The sequence below is a fragment of the Chanos chanos genome, chromosome 12, assembly GCF_902362185.1.
Source record: "Chanos chanos chromosome 12, fChaCha1.1, whole genome shotgun sequence".
NCBI classification, from domain to species: domain Eukaryota; kingdom Metazoa; phylum Chordata; class Actinopteri; order Gonorynchiformes; family Chanidae; genus Chanos; species Chanos chanos.
Window position 1 is genome coordinate 12,224,833 of NC_044506.1, and position 22,242 is coordinate 12,247,074.

Genomic DNA, 22,242 nt, shown 5'->3' on the forward strand with positions numbered 1-22,242 from the left:
AATTAAGCCTGGGAAAGCTGGAATGGCAGATAAATGAATGAAGAAAGCTGTCTGAAGATCAGCAGAGAGAGGGCAGAGTTCAGAGAGATTGCCTGCTTCATTAAACTCATTACCACCCTAAAAAAAAACAAAAAAACGAATTTGTAACATCTCTCTCTCTCTCTCTCTCTCTCTCTCTCTCTCTCTCTCTCTCTCTCTCTCTCTCTCTCTCTCTCTCTCTCTCCCTCCCTCTCTCTCCCTCTCGCTCTCTCTCTCTCTCTCTCTCTCTCTCTCTAACGGTAATTTCCCCTCTACTTTAATTCCCTCTCTATCCATCTCTCTATGGCCTAGCGTCTGCTTGTTTATGAAATTACCATTTAACAAAGCCTCTAGTATTGTGTTCCAATAAGATAGCACTGGAATGATTTATGGTGCATCTTGTGTTGATGTGTCTAATTTTAAATAACTCCATTTCAAAAGCTCACTCTCTTTCTCTTTGTTTCATCATAATATAATCAATGAAGAATAATAATACCCTTGAGTCAGAGGCACCTTGATAAAGAAATGAAAGTGAATTATACCCATATTTATATTTGTCTTTCTATGTCTCTCTGTTTCTCTGTAGGACAAATGACATAGGATGAACACTGCTGGTCAGCTCTGTCTGTCTGTGCTGTCGTCCCTTCTCGCACTGGCCTGGGGTGTGGAGCCGCTGGGCCAGGCTGCCCCCTGCTCCTCTCTGGTGGCGGGGGTCCTGTACGGCTCCTTCTCGCTCAGGGATCTCTTTCCAAGTCCCCTGGCCCTTGCCTCTGGCTGCTCTTGGACAGTGGAGAACCCTGACCCCACAAAGTACACTCTCTATTTCCGTTTCAATCACCACGCCGGGGCTTGTTTGGCCTTCTCCCCGTTAGTGCTCCCGTTGGACCACTACCTCGCCAATCAAACCTGTGGCCCCCCGGAGCAACTGCCGGACCCCGAGGCTGTGGAGCTGTGCCAGGAGCCTAGCCCTCACACTTTCCTCCAATTCGACAAGAACTTTGTGCAGTTGTGCCTCACCACCCATCCTCCCTTCGACCCAGAGGTTTCTGACGAAGGGGTAGAGGCCCGGACGATCTCCGCGGAAACACTGAATTTTCGGCTGGTGGAGGTTCTGCTGATCAACAACGAGAATTCCAGCCAGTTCACATGCAGCATACTGTGTCGATGGTTTGAGGAGTGCTTGCGTTCGGGTCGGGACACGGAGGGATGCAGTATTACTCAAACGGGCTGTGTTTGTCCTAATGCTGGTCCTCCAGTACCCTTGCTACCAGCCACCCCACACAATGGATCGCTCTACCCTGGCTCCAGCGTGCTGCTTGCCCCGCCCGATGATTGCTGTGTGACTCAGCTGCATTCCAAAAATGCCATCGCTGTAGCGCCCAGGGAGGTCCGGCAAGGTAAGACGGGAACATTTCCATTCTCATCCTATCAGTCAACTCCAACCTGCAACTGTTAGGGATGTCTGGCTAATACTATCACACAGTAAAGTTCTGAGAATCTGTTTTTGCCCTACCACATCGAATGGTTTCAATTTTGACTGTTCCATATCATTTGTATGAACTCTTTGGATCACGCTCAATGAATTGTAGTCCCAATTTGATACCAGCTCATTTTCAGAGCTTACACATCCCTTATTCGCCTTTAATTACAAAAGGAAAAAAAGAAAACAGCTTGAAAATACTTGGAAGAGACTCCACTCAGAGGATGTGTCTGTAAAATGTTAATCAGAAGTTGAAGCTTTGATGTATTTTTCATAGACCCCCTCATAGCTTGGGCCAAGTTGCACCGTCAGAGGTGCTGATTTAAAAAAAAAAAAAAAAGAAAAAAAAATGGAAGAAAGAAAGCTGCTGCTACTGACCACATGTGGGTGGGTTGTAATTGGTTGTTTCATATAACTCAAAATAACAAAGCACAACCGGTTTGTCCAGCCAACAGAAATTTCATTTCTTTCTCATTGCATAAATATATGTTGAGGTTTAGTTGGGTTTTTTTTTTCTTTTCTTTCTTTCTGTGGATTTGTCAGTAATGACTTGACACGGAGGGTTGTGCGGAGTTGGCTGGAAGCCAGCGTCGGGATTTAAGCTGTGTGAATTCTCACGGTGAGGCCTGTGTGTGCCATTTGAACGAAGACATAGAGGACAGCGGCCGCAGCGACTGAGGGCCGTGTTGACTGATGTTTTCTAACAAGAATCAGATATGTAAATCAGATATTCAAATTCTGCCCTTAATCGGGTCAGCCCCCTACCTAACCCCCTGCTCTGCCTTACCGCAATGTTTCTAATCTTTCTCCAGTGCTAAGCCAGCGGGGAGGTTATCGGGCGATGCAGGCGATTGACTGAATTGATAAGGCTCATTATCAAATCGAGACACACAGCGGAGAGTAAAAAGGGAGGGAGAGAGAGAGAGACACACACAGAGAGAGATTTAAAAAAAAAAAAAGCCACTTTGCCTGAGTTTTATTTTGCTACGAGCCCTCGTGGTGATTGGCTTGGTCTAGACACATGGACATTGCCAGTGGGTGTCACTGAGCTCCCGCCATCTCTTTTCCCCACAAAGCCTCCACATAAAACAGCCCAAGCCAACTCGATGCTTCAAACCCAACAGTGACATTTATAGACTTGAACTGGCTTCAAAAATGGATAGCTTCAGTGTCTGACTGAAAACTTTAGAGAGCTCTCTTGAAAGGATTTTGGAATTTTTTGAGAATAAATTTGGGTCTATTCTGAGGATTGTTTTTTTGTTTTTTTTTTTTGACTAACTAGGGCATGCTAGAATAACCAGTGGAAACAGGCAGCTTGCTCATTGACAACTTGCATATTTCAGTTCCCACATAGTACAGGCAACTGCGCTCAGTCCAGGCAGATAACACTACATCAGGCTTGCTGGCATTTAAAATATGAGATCACAAAAGACTGAAAGAGTTGATCGAACCGTTTTATGAAATATTTAGGAAAAAAAAAAAATCTTACAAGAAACAGCATTACCCATTAACATCCATTTGCATTTGCAGTAAATCAAATACTCATTCTGGTTGGCATTCTGGTATATACCCAATGCATTAACAACCTCTATAATCAGGCCCCACCACCTTCCCACAGTGAGCAGAGTATCTAATTACCATCAAGTGTTCCAAGGGTTTAATTGAACTAATTATTCCGCAGGCCTAAACATTTGTAGGTGACTCCATGTTTGAACACTTATCTGTAGATCATGGTGCTGGGATAATTTACACTTACAAACCCCATGTGAATGCTCCTTCCTGAGCCTGCCATATCCCCTCTGAAATCCCAGGTGTGTGTTCCCCTGAGAATGTGTGTGTATGTCTGTGGAAAGGCTGTTTACAGAGATGGGTAAAACCCACAAACTCTCATCACTCTCAAAAGTTGTTCTCCGTATTAGAGCATAAATAGATAAATTATAGAAATATATGGTCAAAAAATGATGCATTTTTTCAACAACAATACATTGTATTTGTTCTGTTGTCTTTTTTATTATTATTATTTCTTTCTTTCTTTCTTTCTTTATTTATTTTTAACAATCCAGGCTCAGAACTTATTAGAGCTCTGATCTAAATTTAACATATATACTTGTGGAAGCCAATTATTGAAATTGTGTGCAGAGGATGTTGATCTAGTTTCCTGCAGAGATCTACCAGTTTGCGGGCGACTGCTCTCGGATGTACTACCCTTGCTGCGTTATGCCGAAAGGATGAGTCAATGTTGTTATTAATCACTCTTTGATTGCATTCATTATCTTTTCTCAGGCTTCTCTAATGTGTGTGTTTGTGCTTTTGGAGGCGAATATCTGCTTTACATGTAAATTAAGATATGTTCAAAATAAAACAAAGGCAGTATTTTTGGTGTGAAAGTCCAGAGAGAAGCATATATTCAGAATCATCTGCTGTATTTGTGAGTAAAGTCAGCCTCCATGCAGGAAAGCAGTGTAATTATCTAGGTGAAGCTGCGCAAGGCTCATGAACTGTGATGCCCAGTGCATTTCCTGGGGATGTGTGACGTGTGTACATGTGTGTGTGTGTGTGTGTGTGTGTGTGTGTGTGTGTGTACACACTTTAAATGTGTATGCTTTCCCTCTTAACGAATAATTAAGACATCAGATTCTTTTTTTTTCATATAGCAGCTTGCTTGGCACTGACTGTTGGCACTGACCCTTGTCTTTTTACGTCATAATCAGTCAGTGTTTTTAACATGCTTTCAAAATGATGTCAATATTTGCTGCCTTTGATGTGTCTTGCAAATCCACATATGTGAATGGAAGCATCTAAAGGCCTCAGAGTGACCCCCCCACCCCCAACTTCCTCATAATTACATAAAAAATATATATAATAAACCTATTCTCCTCTATGTCTTCACCGCATAGCTCCTACAAGCACTCAAGTGAAACATAATAATATATAATGAATAATGATTTCCATGATGTTCACCTATTTACTTTATTTATTTCTTTTCTTTTCTTTTCTTTTTTTTTCTTTTTTTTAATGTATTGCTATAAAAGGATCTTCTTTGTCTGTCTGCAGTTGTGCTGAATGTTCTCTCAGCGTTATTTCTAGAAATGACCCTGAGGTTCATAATTATGTATTTTCCAGCTTGATCCTGCTCTGTCCTCCTTCACCTGCTAAATGGCAACACACTTGAATCAATGCTTTTTTCATCAGCCAATGAATCCGCCAGCCTTTCTCCTCTATGTAAAAGGTCTACTGAATTCTTTGAGCAGACGTTACTGTAGAAGAGCATGAGTGCTGGGCGACTGGTTGACTCCCGTACAGACTAAGTTTGCGTAGCATATGAGTATGTATCTTCTCTCTGTGTCATTCTCCTTCTCTTTGGGTGGATATTTGGGGATTTCTTACAAGGTGATAGAGCCTGTAGATCTCATCTCCTGAGCTGTAATGAATTTGCCCACTGAGTGCGACAGAACTGTGGACAGCTTTAGATGTTAGACCATTGCTCTTTACTCAGTCTGAACCACAAGCCTGCACAATTCTGTTGAGTCACAAGGAGAGTTTTAGATCAAAACACGTCAGTCTGATACAATCCAAATAGGGAACTGATCATTTCTTCTAGTATACCTTCTTGCCCATACACCTACAAGTGTGTGTGTGTGTGTGTGTGTGTATCTAAGCCTGACTTTGTTATTTAGCTGAGGCAGAGGTGCGATGAGTAAGGCCCATGACTGTGTTGTCAGCATGTCACTAAGCAGTAGATGTGTCACTATGATGGATAGAGCATTCCTCTCAGTTCTGGTTCCGCCACTGATCAAGAACCGGAGGGGTGGAGGGGGCCGGGAGACGGCTCCGTGAACTGAGTCCACAGACAAAACACTGTCTCTGGCATCATCTCCCAACCTTACTCTCCCTATACTGACACACAACTGACAGGTTAAGGACAGGGTCACGTCTGCTCTCTCTCTCTCTCTCTCTCTCTCTCTCTCTCTCTCTCTCTCTCTCTCTCTCTCTTATGCGTGACTGCATGGGTATTTAAAAGGCACAGGGAGATATAGTTTTCATAACCTTCCTGTGTTTATTTTAGAGTTGAGTTTTGGAGCGTGTGATGTTGGCTTTTCTTTCTTGACCACTCAGATTTACTGAAGCACATGATTTGTTTCCTCAGACTGCATCGTTGGCTTCTTTATTGTCATTTTTAATGTGGCACAGATAAAAAAAGAAGCATTAAAAATTCACGTGGCACCCGTGAGAAAGCATACTTGAACTATAAAGGGCCTGATTTAATGAAAATTTTAACTGTGGCAACCCCCCCCCCACACACACACACACACACAAACATACACACACGCACACGTACACACACTTAAAGGCTTAAATCTTGACAAATCTTTTAACTAGTCATTGATGAAGACATTTGTCGTACAGTTATCAGAGGTTGTGTTTTACACTCACAAATAGTGCTATCATAGAGAAATGGGATAAGTAGATTTGGCTGGGAGCATCTATAATTGGCCAGTAGAGCCCTCTAGACATTTGACTGTGTCCTGTAAGTATGAAACAACTGTTGGGTCAGCTGAGTTGTATAAATATCCATTATAGTTGTATCAAGAGGCAGAACAAATCTAGGTAAGTAAACATGTCACGTGTGTATATCTCTGGGGTCTTTCTCCAGCTCACTCCCATGTTATATGACCTACATTGAGCAAGTCTCATATTTCAGCTTATAGTGGTAATTCGCAAATCAAACAGCACTGCTTTTTTTTATTCCTTTATACCAGCCCCCAGGAAATTCTGTTCTAAAATCTCCAACTTTAATAGGCTCCTTTTGGCCTAAGTGACTGACTCTTGAAAGACAGAGGTACAATTTTACTTCATTTTGCAGCTTAAGTGATCTGGCATTGATGAATGCACCAGATCCACACAGAACAGCCTCAGACCAGTAGTGAGTGTATCTGTGAAATTTCAAACTGCGCAGAGCAGGGAAATGCAAGTAGTCTCAGAGAACACTTGAGAGGAGTATTTGTGTGTCGCAAAGGATTCAAGTTGACTTTTTTTTCCCTCATCCTCCTTCTCTCTCTCTCTCTCTCTCTCTCTCTCTCTCTCTCTCTCTCTCTCTCTCTCTCACACACACACATACACACACACTTTTTTTTTTCTTCTTTTTTAGAGGAGGGGGGGATGAGGGAAGAGGTATGAGTTAGCGGGATTTTTGAGGCAATTTAATTGCTTGTCTGACCCCTCCTGTCAGCACCACAGCAGGACTGCACTTACTGTGTGCTGTGAAAACTTTGTCCATGGGGAGTCCCCTGGAGAAAGAAGAAGATAAACTGTACGAGTCTGCGGTGGGACAGATGTGTTATTTTTGGGGTAGTTTTTTTTTTTATTTATTTTTTATTTTTCCTTTTATTTTTTATCTAACTGCGTCTTTGGGAAGGTGTGAGCCCCGAGACACCCCCCCCCCTCTCTCTCTCTCTGTCTCTCTCTCTCTCTCTCTCTCTTCCTCTCTCTCTTTCTCTGAGAGGTAATGTGGACACGCTTTCTGTGACTCAAAGCTATGCTTCGAAGTGTCACCAAAAGGCAACATGCGTGACGTGTATATGTCACTCTAGTATTCAACAGCCTAAAGCTGACTCAAACGCAACAGTGTGGTGACAGTCATGTACTCAGCGTCATTTATGAGTTCCCCTAAATTGCATAGACATTGTCATAGGAATAGCATCATCATAGAAATAGTGTCTACTCATCAAATTTGTCACACGTTTGAAGTTCCATGGTCTAAAGACAGTTTAGAGTGTTCACAGCTCGTACACGCTGAATTTTGTTTAGGCTCTGTCTACAGTCAAGACACATTCAAGTCTCAAAACTCAAGTCTTAGTTGAGGAATTCTTTGGTTCCCACTGCCTTCTCTCAGACATTAACTGAGAGAGCCACAGCAGAATACAGCATAAGGAAAAGAACACAAACACCCTTGAATTTTATTTTATTGTAACTGCCTCATACCACCCAGTCCTGGGTCTACTATGGGCGGTGTTGAAAAAAAATAAATAAATAAAAAAAAAAAAAAAAAAAAAAAAAACCAGGCACTTGCCTTTCACTGTCTTCTCACACAAATGTGCAGACTCGCGCACATGCGGCAGGAAAAGTGAGATCTGCCCAGATTTTCAAACCAGGCCCTCTAGAAGATTCCTCCCTGTGCAACTGAGTAGTCTGTTTGAAATGTATCTTTTTGTGCTCTGTTTCCGGATGTGGGGAGGCATGGATCAGAGGATGCTGTCAGATGATGGGCAGCACTGTGTCTTTTAGCAGGGGGATGAAATCTGTTTGGATTCTGTAGAAGAGGGTTCTGGTTATGAAGCTTACAAGCCTCTGAGGTCTCCACAGATACTGTTGCATCTGCTTGTTCTTTTTTCTATTTACAACTTGACTTAAATTCTCTCTCTCTCTCTCTCTCTCTCTCTCTCTCTCTCTCTCTCTCTCTCTCTCTCTCTCTCTCCCCCTCTCTCTCTCACACAAAAAAACGTGCACACAACACACACACCTCCCCCACCCACATACACACTTACCACGGCTGGCTATGGGATTTTAGGTGAACGTGCTGTATTTTCCCCCCACCATGCCAGCCCTTGGTCCCACACTTCCATACCCTTTGAAGAGTACTATGAAAGAGAATTCTCCCATGTGTGTAAAGTCAGAAAGAAAGAAAGAAAGAAAGAGACAGAGCAGGGGAGAGACAAAGAGAGGAGGGGAGTAGAGCCTGTGTACCCAACGGAGCATTGGTGGTGTGTTCATTATTCAGACAGGTTCTGAGATGTTTCACAGAGGGCCATCCCAGATTACTCCACAGGACTCATGCTCCTCTGTAGCTGTCCCAGTCAGGGGTTTTGGGGTCTTTGGGGTTCCTATTTATTTATTTCAAAAGCAGGCCTCAGGTTGGAAATGTTCTCTCTCTCTCTCTCTCACTCCTCTGGAGCTCAGGCCTCTAAATGCAAGGGACACGATAGACTTTATTTCCAGTAACGTGTCCCAGCCTTTGAAATGCCTCTGAAAAGTGACAATTGTCTGTAAGTCCCACTGTGGTCTCTTCTGTACCACACTGATTAACTTCTATCTCACATAATACAATGATATCCTCTCTAGCCCTCATAACGCATGCACAAACTCAGCCCTAGCCTTTCATTTAAAAAAAAAAAAAATAATAATAAAATAAAGTACGTGATGATTCAGTATGAATAAAAGTCACTCATATCTCCCTTTAATATATTCTCACCCTGATCCATACTAAACCATTCTCTGAACTAACATTTTTTGAATGTGACTTTCTGTGCTTACTTTTCTCCTTAAACAAGCTCAGGTCTAAATTCCTCCTTTGAAAAGAGTGGTGAAAGTGAAGGGGACAGAGAAATCTAAAGCCTCTTCATCTCCAGAATAAACGTTCTCCTTTAATCTTTCCATCTAATTACAAAAAAAAAAAATAAAATAAAAAACCTTCTGCTATCTAAATGTGATCCTACTTAAAGCCTTACGTGTAGAGCTCTGCTCGATCCCTGAACTCTAATCATGTGTATCCAGGTGTTTGCGCTCTCTGCTCTGCTGAACGCTCTAATGCAAGCATGCATGGTTCTTATGACTCTGCTGCATTAGCATCAGCAGCAGCAGCAGCAGCACCTGACTGCATGAGTCCCCATGCGGTCCCTATAGACGCCAATTACCGCGACGGCCTGAATCATCGGCAAAAAAAAAAAAACCTCATTAGTGTGTGAAATCGGGTCCTGCTCGTGGGACCATGAAGGGGCTCATGTGTGAACTGGCTTACATCTATACAGTGCACCATCACCGTTAATTAGATCCTATCCCGAGCCTGGCCCCTGCTGGGGCGAAGGCTCTGTCCCTAAGCTGCACCAGGACAGGCCGAGAGACGCGCAAGGGAGGCAATAGCAGAGGAAGCAAAGTTGTCTTTTATCGATTCAGTTGCGAGAGCTCTTAAAGAGTTGGAAAAAAAAGAAAAAAAAGAAAAAAAAAACCCTTTGTGTTCTGTGTTTTCAGGTATTTTGATTTATGTTTTTATGTTGACAGAACCTTTCTTTCCAGTCTCTCATCTGCCCAGACACACCACCACCTTTTTTTTTTTTAATTTTTTTTATTTTTTGTTCCTTTCCTCCACTCAAGCTCATTAATAAACTCTATCACTATGTCTCAGTCTCCACAGGCTTTTCTTTCTCACCTTTGTACTCTCTCTTTCTCTTACCTTCTCATTTGCGGCAGGTCGAAGCAAGTTCAATGTTGTCTTTGATTGTTTCTGCTTGTTAGCTGACTGACTTTTTGGCTGAAAAAAAGAAAAAAAAAAAGAAATCCTAAATCAGACTCAACAGAACATAACAGATTTTTTTTTTTTTCTTTGGTTTTTTTTTTCCCTTAGTCTCCCTTTGAGACGACCTCACTCAGCACCCACCTCACACACACAAACACACACCTTTAACACTCTCTCTCTCTCTCTCTCTCTCTCTCTCTCTCTCTCTCTCTCTCTCTCTCTCTCTCTCTCTATCTCTCTCTCCCTCTCTCTCTCTCCTCTCTCGTCCTTTCCCTCTGTCTCGTGAGCCGTGATTGAAGTGATAAAGCCGCAATTATATGGGTCAGTGTGTGGAGACACCCCCTCACCCCCCCACCCCCCCCTACCTGGGGTGGAGGCTGCCTGTGCCTACAACAGATGGAGGGCAAGCTTAAAACAGCAGAGAGTATTGTAGAAGGTGGATCAGTTCTGATACATGCTTTAAATTGAAACTGTATCCTAAGCTTAGTTTTTAGAGAGTTCTCAGAACAGTATACTCTGCGTGTTAAAGCAAATAGCAATGTCACATGCTAGGCAAAGCAATAATGATTTTTTCCCCTTCTCTCTCTCTCTCTCTCTCTCTCTCTCTCTTAATTTTTTGTCTCTTGGCTGAAATTGTTGTTAGACTGACTGGGCCATTGCATCTTGAAATGAGCTTGGTGAAGCTTGAATAATTTACAAAGGGCTAATCCTCCTCCTGCAGCATAGATGAGAGTAACAAACAAATGTGTTGGGTCCATTTGATATTGTGTGTGTGTGTGCGTGTGTGTGTGTGTGTGTGTGTTTCTCAGAGTGCTGGGTGACTGCTCCAGGTTGGTGTTCCTTAGTAAATAAAGAGGTAAAGTTGGAACAGAGAGGGGAGGGGAGGAAGCAGGCAAGTTTAATTTAGTTCTCCCTGCAATAGAGAAGTTATCATTTATCTCATCCAGACTGCTGAGCTGTAATCCGTCAGAGGACAACAGTCCCACAACTAATGATTCACCAACCCCCCAGTGGCTGCCTGTGTATGAGAGAGAGAGAGAGAGAGAGAGAGATGGGGAAGAAAGAGAGAGAGAGAGAGATGTTGGATGAATATATCAGGACAGTGGTGTAGATAGAGTTGAAATTGGATACTTTGAGATAAAAAAAGACAAGGGACATTCCAGTCTATATTCATATTCTTTCACTGTTTCAGTACTGTTTCTAAGCCTAATATTTGTCATTGTAAGGTGAACATAGAGAAAGAAGAAAGTCTTTTTTAATCTGTTTAGACAGTGTTTACTGTTATATATATATATATATTTTTTTCCCATCCTTTAGGAATGCATAAGAGACCTTGTTCTTTTTTTCAACCCTGATTAAAGCAGCCTTTGAAAGACAACAGTGAAAGGCTATGCATCACCAAATTCCTTCACACAGGTATCAGACATGACTACGGCTCCTCTGTCTGCCTGCAAAATTTTTAGCCTCCAGGGAAGAGGAGCAATGGCCTTCACTCTCACTGTGAGTCGATGTTAAGGAGCCATTTTAAATGGAGAGAGAGAGAGAGAGAGATAGAGAGAGAGAGAGAGAGAGAGAGGGAATTTAGAAAGCTGGCTGCTTTTGATTGCTGTAGTAACAGGATTAGTATTCTGAGTCCATCGGTTCCATCTCGCTGTCCCTTTCTCTGGTGGCTAAGCACTGAGAGCTTTTATGTGCTGCTTTAGTTCTTAGAGCCCCCTCCTCACACACAGAGCAAACACACACACACACAAACACACACACACACAAACACACACACACACACACACACACACTCTCTGACAAACACGCATGCACACACACACAAACACACACACACAAACACACACACACACACACATACACACCCCCCCCACACACACACACACACACCAATCCACTCTCCCCAGTGCTCAGTCGTGCACTGGCTCAAAAGGGCTAAGGGTTGGAGACCACTCCTGGCTGTGAGCCATTTCTACACTTTGGCTTGTTTGAGGTGATTCTGGGGTATGGCTTTTGTCACAAGGTTCTGCCGAAATGCTCACTTGTAGCTCTGCATACTAATTCTTCAGTTCTTATTTAAAGGCATACACATTCTCTCATGGGCGATTGTGTTGGGTGTGTTTATCTAGATGGTGAATGTGCGTGATGTATGAGGAATGTTAATCTGAGTTTACCACTTTAACAGCTCATACATCTTTCCTCAAATCTACCCCCCAATTTATACAAAATGCTCAAATAGAAAGGTCACACAGTGTTTACTTTTTAGTTACTGTGGAAATAATGTTGTGTTGAGCCATATTTTAATGAATATTTGATGTTAAATCATCGGGGGGAATGATGTGGTTGTCATGACGTTGCCAGCACTGAGCGGTAGTTTTCTTTTGACAGCAACAGTAAATATCTGCTTGTCAAACTATTGCTATAACCTTTGTGCATGTAGCAGAGGATGGGTTTGACAGATCTTATACGCATTTTTATGTATACGCTAATAATGTTCAGGCTCCCTTTGGTCACATGCTCCTGCAGTGAGAAGCTTCTGGTTAGCGTCGGTGAGTCAGAGCGCAGGTTCTCTCGAGCCTGGTCGATAATTATGGCATCACGTTACCGGCGGCAGGGCGTCGGGGGGGGGGGGGGGGATGATAAAGCATTGATCGTGCCCGATGCTCGGCCGTACGCTCGGCCGACACCGTCTGATGAATCCAGAAGAACTGCAGCGTTCCCAGGTGCTCGCCTTAACGATAGAAATCCCAATAAAGCAGCTTGCCTGGTCCCTCAGGGCTAGGGTGCAGCTCTCTGCACTACTGACTCGATGGAGAGAATGACGAGATGAAGGACAGGAAGGGAGAGATAGAGAGAGATAGAGAGAGAGAGAGAGAGAGAGAGAGAGAGAGAGCAGGACATATGGATGCTTTAAGCCCAGGAGTCCTCCCTTCCTCTCCTTCTTTCAACCCCTTTTCTACTCTCATGCTTTCCGGATCGCTGGATCATTAGTTGCATGACGTAGGAGCTGTGGATAAAGATAAAGGCGAATCTGAGGAGCGGTAGATATATGGGGCTACGATATGGAAAATTACCAAAGCCCCAGAGTCTCTCACCAACTCCTTAACCATCTCCTCCTAGCCTTGTGCCATATGGGTTCTAATGATGCAGGTGTGAGGAATTATTGGAGGAAAGATTTATGAAGGAAGAACATGCCAAATTACCGAGACCCCAGAGATCCCTCCGACTCTGACCTTTTAACCCTTTCTAGCCCCCCTGAGTGTCAAACCTAAAGCGCCTCTTCCACAAGCTCAGACTTATCCATCCACTCTACATGATAAGAAGGGTCAAGGTTGTGGAAAATGCACCTGTGATTTTGGTCATGTGACTTCTTCTAGCTGGTTTGGGTTTGTATTCCGTGACATGCGAGTCTTCTGTGTTGTTGTCCAGGGAGTCTAGAGAGAGAATAGGGATTTTGAATTTGACAGAATTACAGAGTGGAGACTGCTAATTGCGTGACAGTCTGAGAAATATTGACCACCGTTTATATTAAGAGCTTTGACCCATTATGGGTTTTATTGCTTCCCACTCTATGAGCTCACTTTCCCTTCAGCTTTTTTTTTATCACTCTTTGAGTATTTGATCTGCAGCAAATGCCTTAAACCACTTCTATTCTACTGATGTTTGATCCAGTACCGTTTTACCTGTTACCAACATTAGATACAGTTTCATAATCTCTTTAAACCCTTCTTTCTTTTCTGTCTTTCTTGCTTTTCTTATTTCTTTCTTTCTTTCTTTCTTGCTTTTCTTATTTCTTTATTTCTCTCTCTCTCTCTCTCTCTCTCTCTCTCTCTCTCTCTCTCTCTCTCTGGGTCAGTCTCTTCTATTGTCTGTATGGTAGTGATAGAATGGGAGAAGTTGACATGCTAAATGAGGCAGAGGCGTGGAGCCGGGGGAACTGAGGCCCGTTCCCAATGCACGCCAGTGTCAGCCCGCAGACACAAATTGGGGGAAAGAGGGGACAGGGACATCTCTATGGGAGCATCTACTGTCCACGGGGGACAGCTGGCAAATATCCCTGAGCAGGGACACATCTCTCATTGCCAGTAGAGACAGATGTCAGGGGAGGGAAGTGAGAGAGGAAAAGAGAAACATAGTTTTTTTTTTTTTTTGGTTTGTTTTTTGTTTTCTGCTAGTGAAGGGAGGAGGGATAGTGATGTGACAGAGGGACCGCGTGCTGTGGTTACTACCGTCACCGTCACTGTTTGCTGCGGTCAGTATATGCGTGCAGTACCACATTGTCACAAGGACTCCTGTCATTTTGGGGTTTCTTTTTAAGTGATTTATGACCCTGCTTTTCAGCATCTTTACTAAAAACCATCATGAGAGTAGTCCATTTTTTATTCAGCGCGTGTTTGAGAGAGAGGGAGAGCATGAAAAATAGACATGAACAGAGAATAGGAGAGAGGGAGAGAGAGAGAGAGAGAGAAAGAGAGACAGAGAGAGAGAGAGAGAGAGAGAGAGACAAAGAGAGAAAAAGAGGAGAGTGTCATCACAGCGTTATGGAAACAGAGAATTTCAGAGACACTGGGTGAAACATACAACAGGAGAGCCAAACAATGACCATGGGAGAGTCTATGAGAGTGTGTTTGCCCACATGTGCATACACGCAAGAATGGAGACATGTGGGGTTTGTGCATTGGTGTGTGTGTGTGTGTGTGTGTGTGTTTGAATGATAAATGACAGAGGGAGAGAGAGAGAGAGAGAGAGAGAGAGAGAGAGAGAGAGAGGGAGAAAACACATACTCAGTGCCACTGTGTCTCATCTGTCCAACAGGGGGCAGGCACTGAATAAAATGATTGTGGCATTTCTTTTAGGAGCATTTTCCTACCAAAAATAAATAAATAAATAAATAAATAAATGAAAAACTCCAGGAGGAACTACAGTAACTTTGTCAAAGATTTTAATTTATGTCTTTTGTGTGTGGGTCACCATATGCTAAAAAAAAAAAGCAGTATTGTAAGGAGCTAACGAACTATCTTCTATCTTGGTTTGTTCTTAATAGAACAATATATTTATCTGTCTGGTTTTTTTTTCTTCTTTTTTTCTTTTTCCCCCCCTCTCAACCCCATCTCCATCCCCCTGTCTTTGTCTGTGTTGTGATTTACTGCAGGGGAGTAAAAGCTGTCACTTTTTAAGTGAAGCATAAAGTCATTTGTCAGTGACGCGTGACAGGGGCTGTTTATCTGATGTTATTCTGATGGTATTGAGGAGTTCTTCAAAAGCCCGATTACATCTGGAGACACCTTGGCGGCACATCTATCGTTTTTTTTTCTCTGTGTTTTTCACATTATTATGCTACTTTGAAGAGATTAAGACACATCAAAAGATTGTGACAAATGCTTAACATGCACAATTAGTACAGGCAGAGCAATTGTGAACGAAGAAGTTATACACTTTATATATAAGTAGAGAGAGAGAGACAGAGCGCGGAGTGGGGAGGAGCTGAAGACATGAAGGTGAACTGACATGGAAGTGAGAAGACTGTTTGACAGGGTAACTGACAGACAGACAGTAGAATCAATTTTCAGACAGGTGAATAGGTGAATATGCAGACAATTTTCAAATTTCATTTTTACACAGCAAACCCATGCTTAGTGTTGTGTATCACTGTCATACCTGGCACACATACTAATTTTCTGTTTTTCTTACATGCATTACACACACGCACATGCGCGCACACACACACACACACACACACACACACACACACACACACACAGGCTATGCTGCGCCAGCTCTTTGAGCTGGGTGATCGATAACATTTTACTATCCCCCTCCCATATCTTGGTTGTCACGGGAACGCGGTGGCAGGTTGGCCGATGTCCTTCAGCATGTCTGACTGAGGTCCCTCCTCCAGAGGCCTCATTTATGTTCATCTGCTCTGACGTTAAGTGGAATTTTCCCCCCAATCTATTTGCTACCCACTGCTCCGCATGATGGACAGGCCTATTTATCATAATATGAATGTGCACCACCTTTCCAACCCCTTCTTAACACACAACTTTACACAGATAACCCTCTATGCACATGCTTGTGCATACATACACAGACACATATATACACACACACACACTTACAAGTATGCTGTCCTTACCTGTGGAAGGAAGGAAGCGTCTGGGTTTCTCTACCACCTCCATTTTAATTCAGTAATGTCTGCTAATTTAGAATCCAGAATGCGTTTTTTTTTTTTCCTTGTGCCTTTTGAAGAGCCTCTTCAGTCAAAAGATAAAAGAGAGTAAGATAGGGGCAGAGACTTAAAGGCTGGGTATATCTTTGTATGGTCTCTCTCTTTCTCCCTCTCTCTCTCTCTCTCTCTCTCTCTCTCTCTCTCTCTCTCTCTCTCTCTGTCTCTCTCTCTCTCTCTCTCTCCCCCTCTCACTTTTCATTTAACAACTCCCCTTTTTTCAATGAAGGCTATAGTGACTGAGTGAGTAGTAACCAGGTCCCTGGTGAGGGAGAAAGAGATTTATAGTGCTGGAACTATGACTGCACATTCTTCATTTGAAAATACCACTGTCATTAATGGTCAAACGCCCTTGCCCTTGCTTTTCCAAGCGCTTCACATTTCACAAGCTTCAGTTTTTCTATTCAAGACTCCTCAACACACCATTCTCAAACACACCACTCAGATAGTAAAACTGTTTTGGCATGAGTCAAGCTTTCAATATTTAATCAAATACCGATACACTCACTCAGCCGCATCAGAGATAGTCTCATCATTGTAAAGAGCTGTCACACAAAAGTGGTTCCACAACCTTGTAGCCTAATAAGGCTAGTTGAAATTATTCTACTCCTGTATCTGTATTGAAAAGTCCACGGTGGGCCTCTGTACAGGGCTGTGTGCTGGGTGGAAGACTCGGGAAATGAGAGATTGCAGGGTTTGTAAATCAGAGAGGCTGTGTGCCAGGAGGGGCTTTCATACGAGAGTCCCCAGGGACCCAATCCATCCTATGATACATGCATCAGTATGCACAATGTGGTCCACGAACGTATCTGAAACTAACAAACTGATATACACCTTGACAGCAGTGATGCTGCACACGCTGGGCCGTAAAGTCCAAGATGCGAAACCGAGACTGGTAATCAAGGTAAAAACAACATGGTAGGAGGTTTTGAACTGACTGAGCGAAAGGAGGACAATGGTTATGATCAAGGACAGGTCCTCGCTGCTGAACTAGTACAATGGCATTTCTGTTACTGAGGCCCTTGACTCTACTGAACAAATGCGAACAGCTCTGGCAGCCAGACACACATGAAAGAAGCAGAGGCCAAAAGAATAAATGCCCTCCAAAAAGAACCAATGACCATCTAAACATATACTCTCAGTTGCAGTGCAATAAAACACCAACTGTAGATTCACTGAGAGCTGAATCTGAAAGGTACTGGAAGAGCATGTGGGAGAAAGAGCCATCACGTAACAGTAGTATCTGGGGGCTAAAAGACCCTAAAACAGAGTACTGCAATCTCTCAGAGCTGGAACCACTCATCATCACAACAGCAGATGTCCAAACAGGTCACAAACAGAAGGACCGGGCAGCACCAGGACCTGATGTGATTCGCACTTACTGGCTGAGGAAAATAACAGCTCTGAATATCTTACTAGCAGCACAAATTAACCAGCTCCTAGCAACAGGCTTCCCTGACTAACCCTGACTGGCTAACCCAGGGTAGGACTCTGTTGGTCGTGAGGGACCCTAACAAGACATCGAGACCCGGAAGCTGATCTCACAATGCATGGGGCGCTCTACCCACAATCCAACATCCAGAGACTGCACACCAGGGGGGAGGGGCCCAGACAGTGTCACCACCACTGTCCTGAATGAGACATGAAAGTATATGCATTCGTAAGTATATGCAAGAAATGGCTCCCAAGGATGAGTGGGAACACCTCAAACAGATAGGAAACATGGATAGCGCAAGAACAAGCATTTGGCACCAGATCAGTTGAGACGGGATGTTCAGTGTCAGACAAGACCTAAGGTGAACAGAATACAAAGAAGCCCTTGAGACAATCCACATCTTATAGTGGGCCGTAAGATGCAGACAGGAACAGCATATACTAAGATGCACAACCAAGTGACATATATCATACATAGGAACATCTGCAAGGAATATGGGTTGGACACTCCCAGGTCCAAACAGGAGGCACCACAAAATGTGGTGAAAAACAGCAGAGCTAAAGACCTTTGGGGTTTCTGGATAAAAACAGATAAACAAGGAATGGCCAAAAAACAGATGCATTCATTAATGACAGATAAAAAGAGAGAGAAGCAGAAAACAGCAGTGGTGATGGATGTGGTCCTAAATGATGGTAACAGAAGGAAAGAAGGAAAACCTAGAAGACGAGAATTAACCAGTATTAGTGAGTAAACAAGAAAGAGCATAGAAGGTGAAAGCCAAAGTAGTCCCATTAGTGATGGGAGCACTGAGGGCCAAGACCTCCAGGCTACAAGAATGATTTCAACAGATCCCCAATGACAACATCGATCTCAGTCCAGAAAAGTGCAATCCTAGGTCCTAGAAACAGCAAAAATACCATGCTGCACCCTCAAACTCCCAAACGTGTGTGTGTGTGTGTGTGTGTGTGTGTGTGTGTGTAATAAAAACAGTGGGTGATAGATTTGAGAAGAGATAAGATCTAGATATTTACCCAGATAACCCTTTGTCTGCACCAAGTGGAAAAGAGGGAGGGATTTTTTTTATAGCCTCCTTAATGAAAATCTGTACTACCCCATTTCCATTCCTCCAAAACACTGCTAAAAATAGCTATCCTCAATCATTTCGCCTTTAAGAATGCATTCACTATAACCTTTCTCATTGACTCTACCCTCCTTCTCTGCCCGCTATAAATTTCTCCAAAGACCCCCTCTTTAACAGTCTTCTCTACGTAACCTTCTCCACTGACCTCTACAATCAAACTGTGCTACACAATAAACACACCTAATGTCTTCCCCTTTAAGAACGTAATCTTTTTCAAGCATCTCCACTCATCTCGTATTTAAGAGTGTACATGCGATCCTTAGTGTTGTCCTCTCTTACAATTTGTGTACCTAAATCCCTTAGAAGCTCCTGGGTCTGAGTGGCACTCACAGGCAAGTGGCAGTTAATTTAATTTTGGCATGTAAATTAAAGACAGGGCCACTGGCGCCCACTAAAGCAAAACTGCATGTCTGAAGTTCTTGTATTGTAATTTCCCGTAAAAGCTCTTTAGAAGAGAATGAAGTCTAATGGGAGAGGGGAATAAATCTGAGTTGGGCCTTGAAACTAGGTGCTCTGAGCTTCGTCCACCCACACACTCAGCACGGGGCAATGGCTCCACCGACATAGTAGCCAGCAGTTTCTCTGCCAGTTCACAATAAAAAGGCATTTGAACTTGCCAAGCACTGTGAACACAGAGGTGAATTTGAGACCTGATGACTCTAGTTGAAATACCTTTGTATTAAAGCTGCCACTCCGTTTGTTTTGAGATATATTTTATTTTACTCATGGGGATGTAGTTATTTATTTATTTATTTATTTTCTCTTTCGTGTTGTTCAGCTGGGATGAAGTATATTTTCGAGCTTATGCAGCCATGCCAATATCTAATTTGCCGTTATCCTCTTACGCAATCAGTAGGCGAACAATACATTGGTTACTTGTCACGAGGTAAAAGACATTGAGCTGAATTCAAACCTCTGAATTCAAACCTGTAATTGCTTCTCTGGGTCTGGACCTTGAGAATGTTTGTTTTCGTGATGGACACTTGTTGACCTATGGGTGTGTGTATGTGCGTGCGTGTGTGTGTATGTGCGTGCGTGTGTGTGTGTGTGTGTGTGTGTGTTTGTTTGTTTGTATTGGAATGAGTGAGACAGAGAGAGAGAGAGAGAGAGAGAGAGAGAGAAACAAAGACAGACAGGCAGATTGGCACTAGAGGAGGTTGGTGTCTCTCTTTAACACACAGGGCATGTTAGCTGTGGCACAGCAGGCAGGGGAGCAGGATTACAGCACCTGTTTGACACAGGACAGCCACAGCACTCTGAAGCCGTCAGTCATTCACCCAGGCAATGCCACTGGCCCAGACAAATGATATGAAAGAACTGTTTTTAGGTTTGTGTGTGTGTGTGTGTGTGTGTGTGTGTGTGTGTGTGTGTGTGTGTGTTTGTGCGCGCGTGCATGCATGCTTGCTTTTATATTTTTTGTGCATCATATGTATGCACAACCTCACTAAACTAGGTAGGAGTGACCTAACAGAAAAAAAGTACAACCAACCTATACCACACAGACACACACAAACACGCACACACTCACACACACAAACACACACACACACACACACACACACACACACACACACACACACACACACACACACACACAAAATCTGTTAAACAGGTACGGTCCAAGCACTTATTTCCTAGATGATGATTTCAGAGAGAATGTGCAGGTCTGAAGAGTTTTATCTGCATTCCATGTTTCTGTTGGCACACAGGAGGACAGCTCTACTGCTGTGCTGTAGCTAGGATTCCAAGGTCGCTCTCTCCTCTCTTTAAGCAAACAGAGAAAAATAAAATGTGCCCCTCATCCAGAAACAAATCCAAACCTTTATGTAACAGTTTGTGTTACCATTGGCTTTTCCATCTCAGCCACTGAACTCGGATGCAGTGAGTTATTTTTCAGGTAGCATTAAATTTTCACTCTCATTTGATATTTGTTTGTGAAATTTATATTTGTCCTTTTTTGTCTATTGAGGTTCGATCTCAAAAGATTTTCATATTTAGTTCAGTTAAATAATTTAGGGATTTAACTTCTCTCTGATGTTTTTGGTTTTCCAAGTGGGGTTTGTGTCTCATATGAAAGACAGTAACTGTCTGCATGTGGTAATTATTCCGCAAGGGACTTTGTAAAGTTGTTTATTGGTTGGTGTGTGAGTGTTTGCTTGTTTTGTGTGTGTGTGTGTGTGTGTGTGTGTGTGTGTGTGTGTGTGTGTGTGTGTGTGTGTGTGTGTGTGCTTTATGTCGCCTTGCATACATGAGAAATGTCAGCTAACATCATCATCACCAGCCAATGTATGTCAATTAAGCATGACTTTGGGGTGTTATGTCTGTATTTAGAAACAATTCTGAATAAATACCTTTGAGGCTTTCACAGAGACAAACATTGGAGTACATGCAAGATCTCTGTATGCTGTTGGGTTTAATATCTGTTTATATGGAGAACTGTGTATTCACAGTTGGCTATGTTTAATATGTCTCCTGTGTGTATTTTTTACTTCTCCATAAATATGTTACTTCTCTGGCTTTTGGGTTTTACTGTTGTGCCCCTGGTGTGTGTGTATGCGTGTTGTAACAGCCATGGCTGAATGGAGTTTCATTTAAAAGATTGGAGTTTCACTGAAAACACTGTGTGTGTGCATGCGTGCGTGCGTGTGTGTGCGTGAGTGTCTGTGACAGAGCAGAGAGAGAGAGAGAGAGAGAAGGAGAGAGGGAGGGAGAGAGGTACAGGTACCATCTCATCTGTCCAGATGCTCTCTGTTGAGTTGGGCATAGGGAACGTGACTGGAATGTGAGGAATGTACCTATGCACCACCTGCTAGTGGGTTGTGTGAGTGAGAGTGGAGCCCTGGCCTGGTTCCAAGGACAGATTGGCTGTGTGGGGAAGCCAGTCACTCCCTTGCATTTCCACTGAAGATTAGTGGAGCTGAGCTCAGTGTCATGGCAGCACCATTTCGGCTGACGAGGGTCAGAAAACCATGATAGTTGGAGAGAAGAGATGCGTGTGTGTGCGCGTGTGTGTGTGTGTGTGTGTGTGTGTATGTGTGTGAGAGAGAGTGTATTTGCATTTCATTAAACATAACTGGCTGTGAGGTATAAATTAACAGAATTTCCCACCTTCCTCCACTCACACAAACTTGAACGGTCTGAAAGAGGTGAGAGGCAGCTTCATTATATTAGCTTAATTTTGCCTAGTTAAGAATTATTATGGATCAGAATGTGTATTAAAATATTGTAACTATGTAATTAAATACATTGAAATGAGAAGGTCAATGTACTTGAGTACATTCTGTTTGTAAGCAGACTGTATTTCTCTGCAGACAGCTAATGGTGTCTCTCACATAAACATAGCAGGCACTTCATTCTTGACCCCAGGGTAGACTGAACCAATCTCTCTCTCTCTCTCTCTCTCTCTCTCGCTAACACTCATGCACATGAACACACACACACACGTGCACGCTGTCATGCACGCACATCTATGGGGAAAATCACACCAGGTCAATGACCCATTACCTGCCTATGGGTTTATTGACACGTCTCCTGACATAAATCGCCTGCAGTTTAAATGATACATGCTTCTAAGGCAGGAGGAATGGGTGCGCGTGCAGGCATCTGTGTATGTGCGCGCGTGTGTGGGTGCACGTGCGGGTGTCTGTGTGTG

At 43.2% G+C, this 22,242-nt stretch overlaps 1 protein-coding gene across 1 annotated transcript in view; it reads left to right on the plus strand.

The window, feature by feature from the left end:
• The first annotated feature begins 619 nt into the window (after nt 1–619).
• The window catches only part of adgrb2 (adhesion G protein-coupled receptor B2), a 133,869-nt gene continuing 112,246 nt past the window's right edge, over nt 620–22,242 (plus strand). The window contains exon 1 of the mRNA XM_030789535.1: nt 620–1,415. Coding sequence (XP_030645395.1) covers nt 620–1,415 — 796 coding nt within the window. The remainder of the gene's footprint in view (nt 1,416–22,242) is intronic.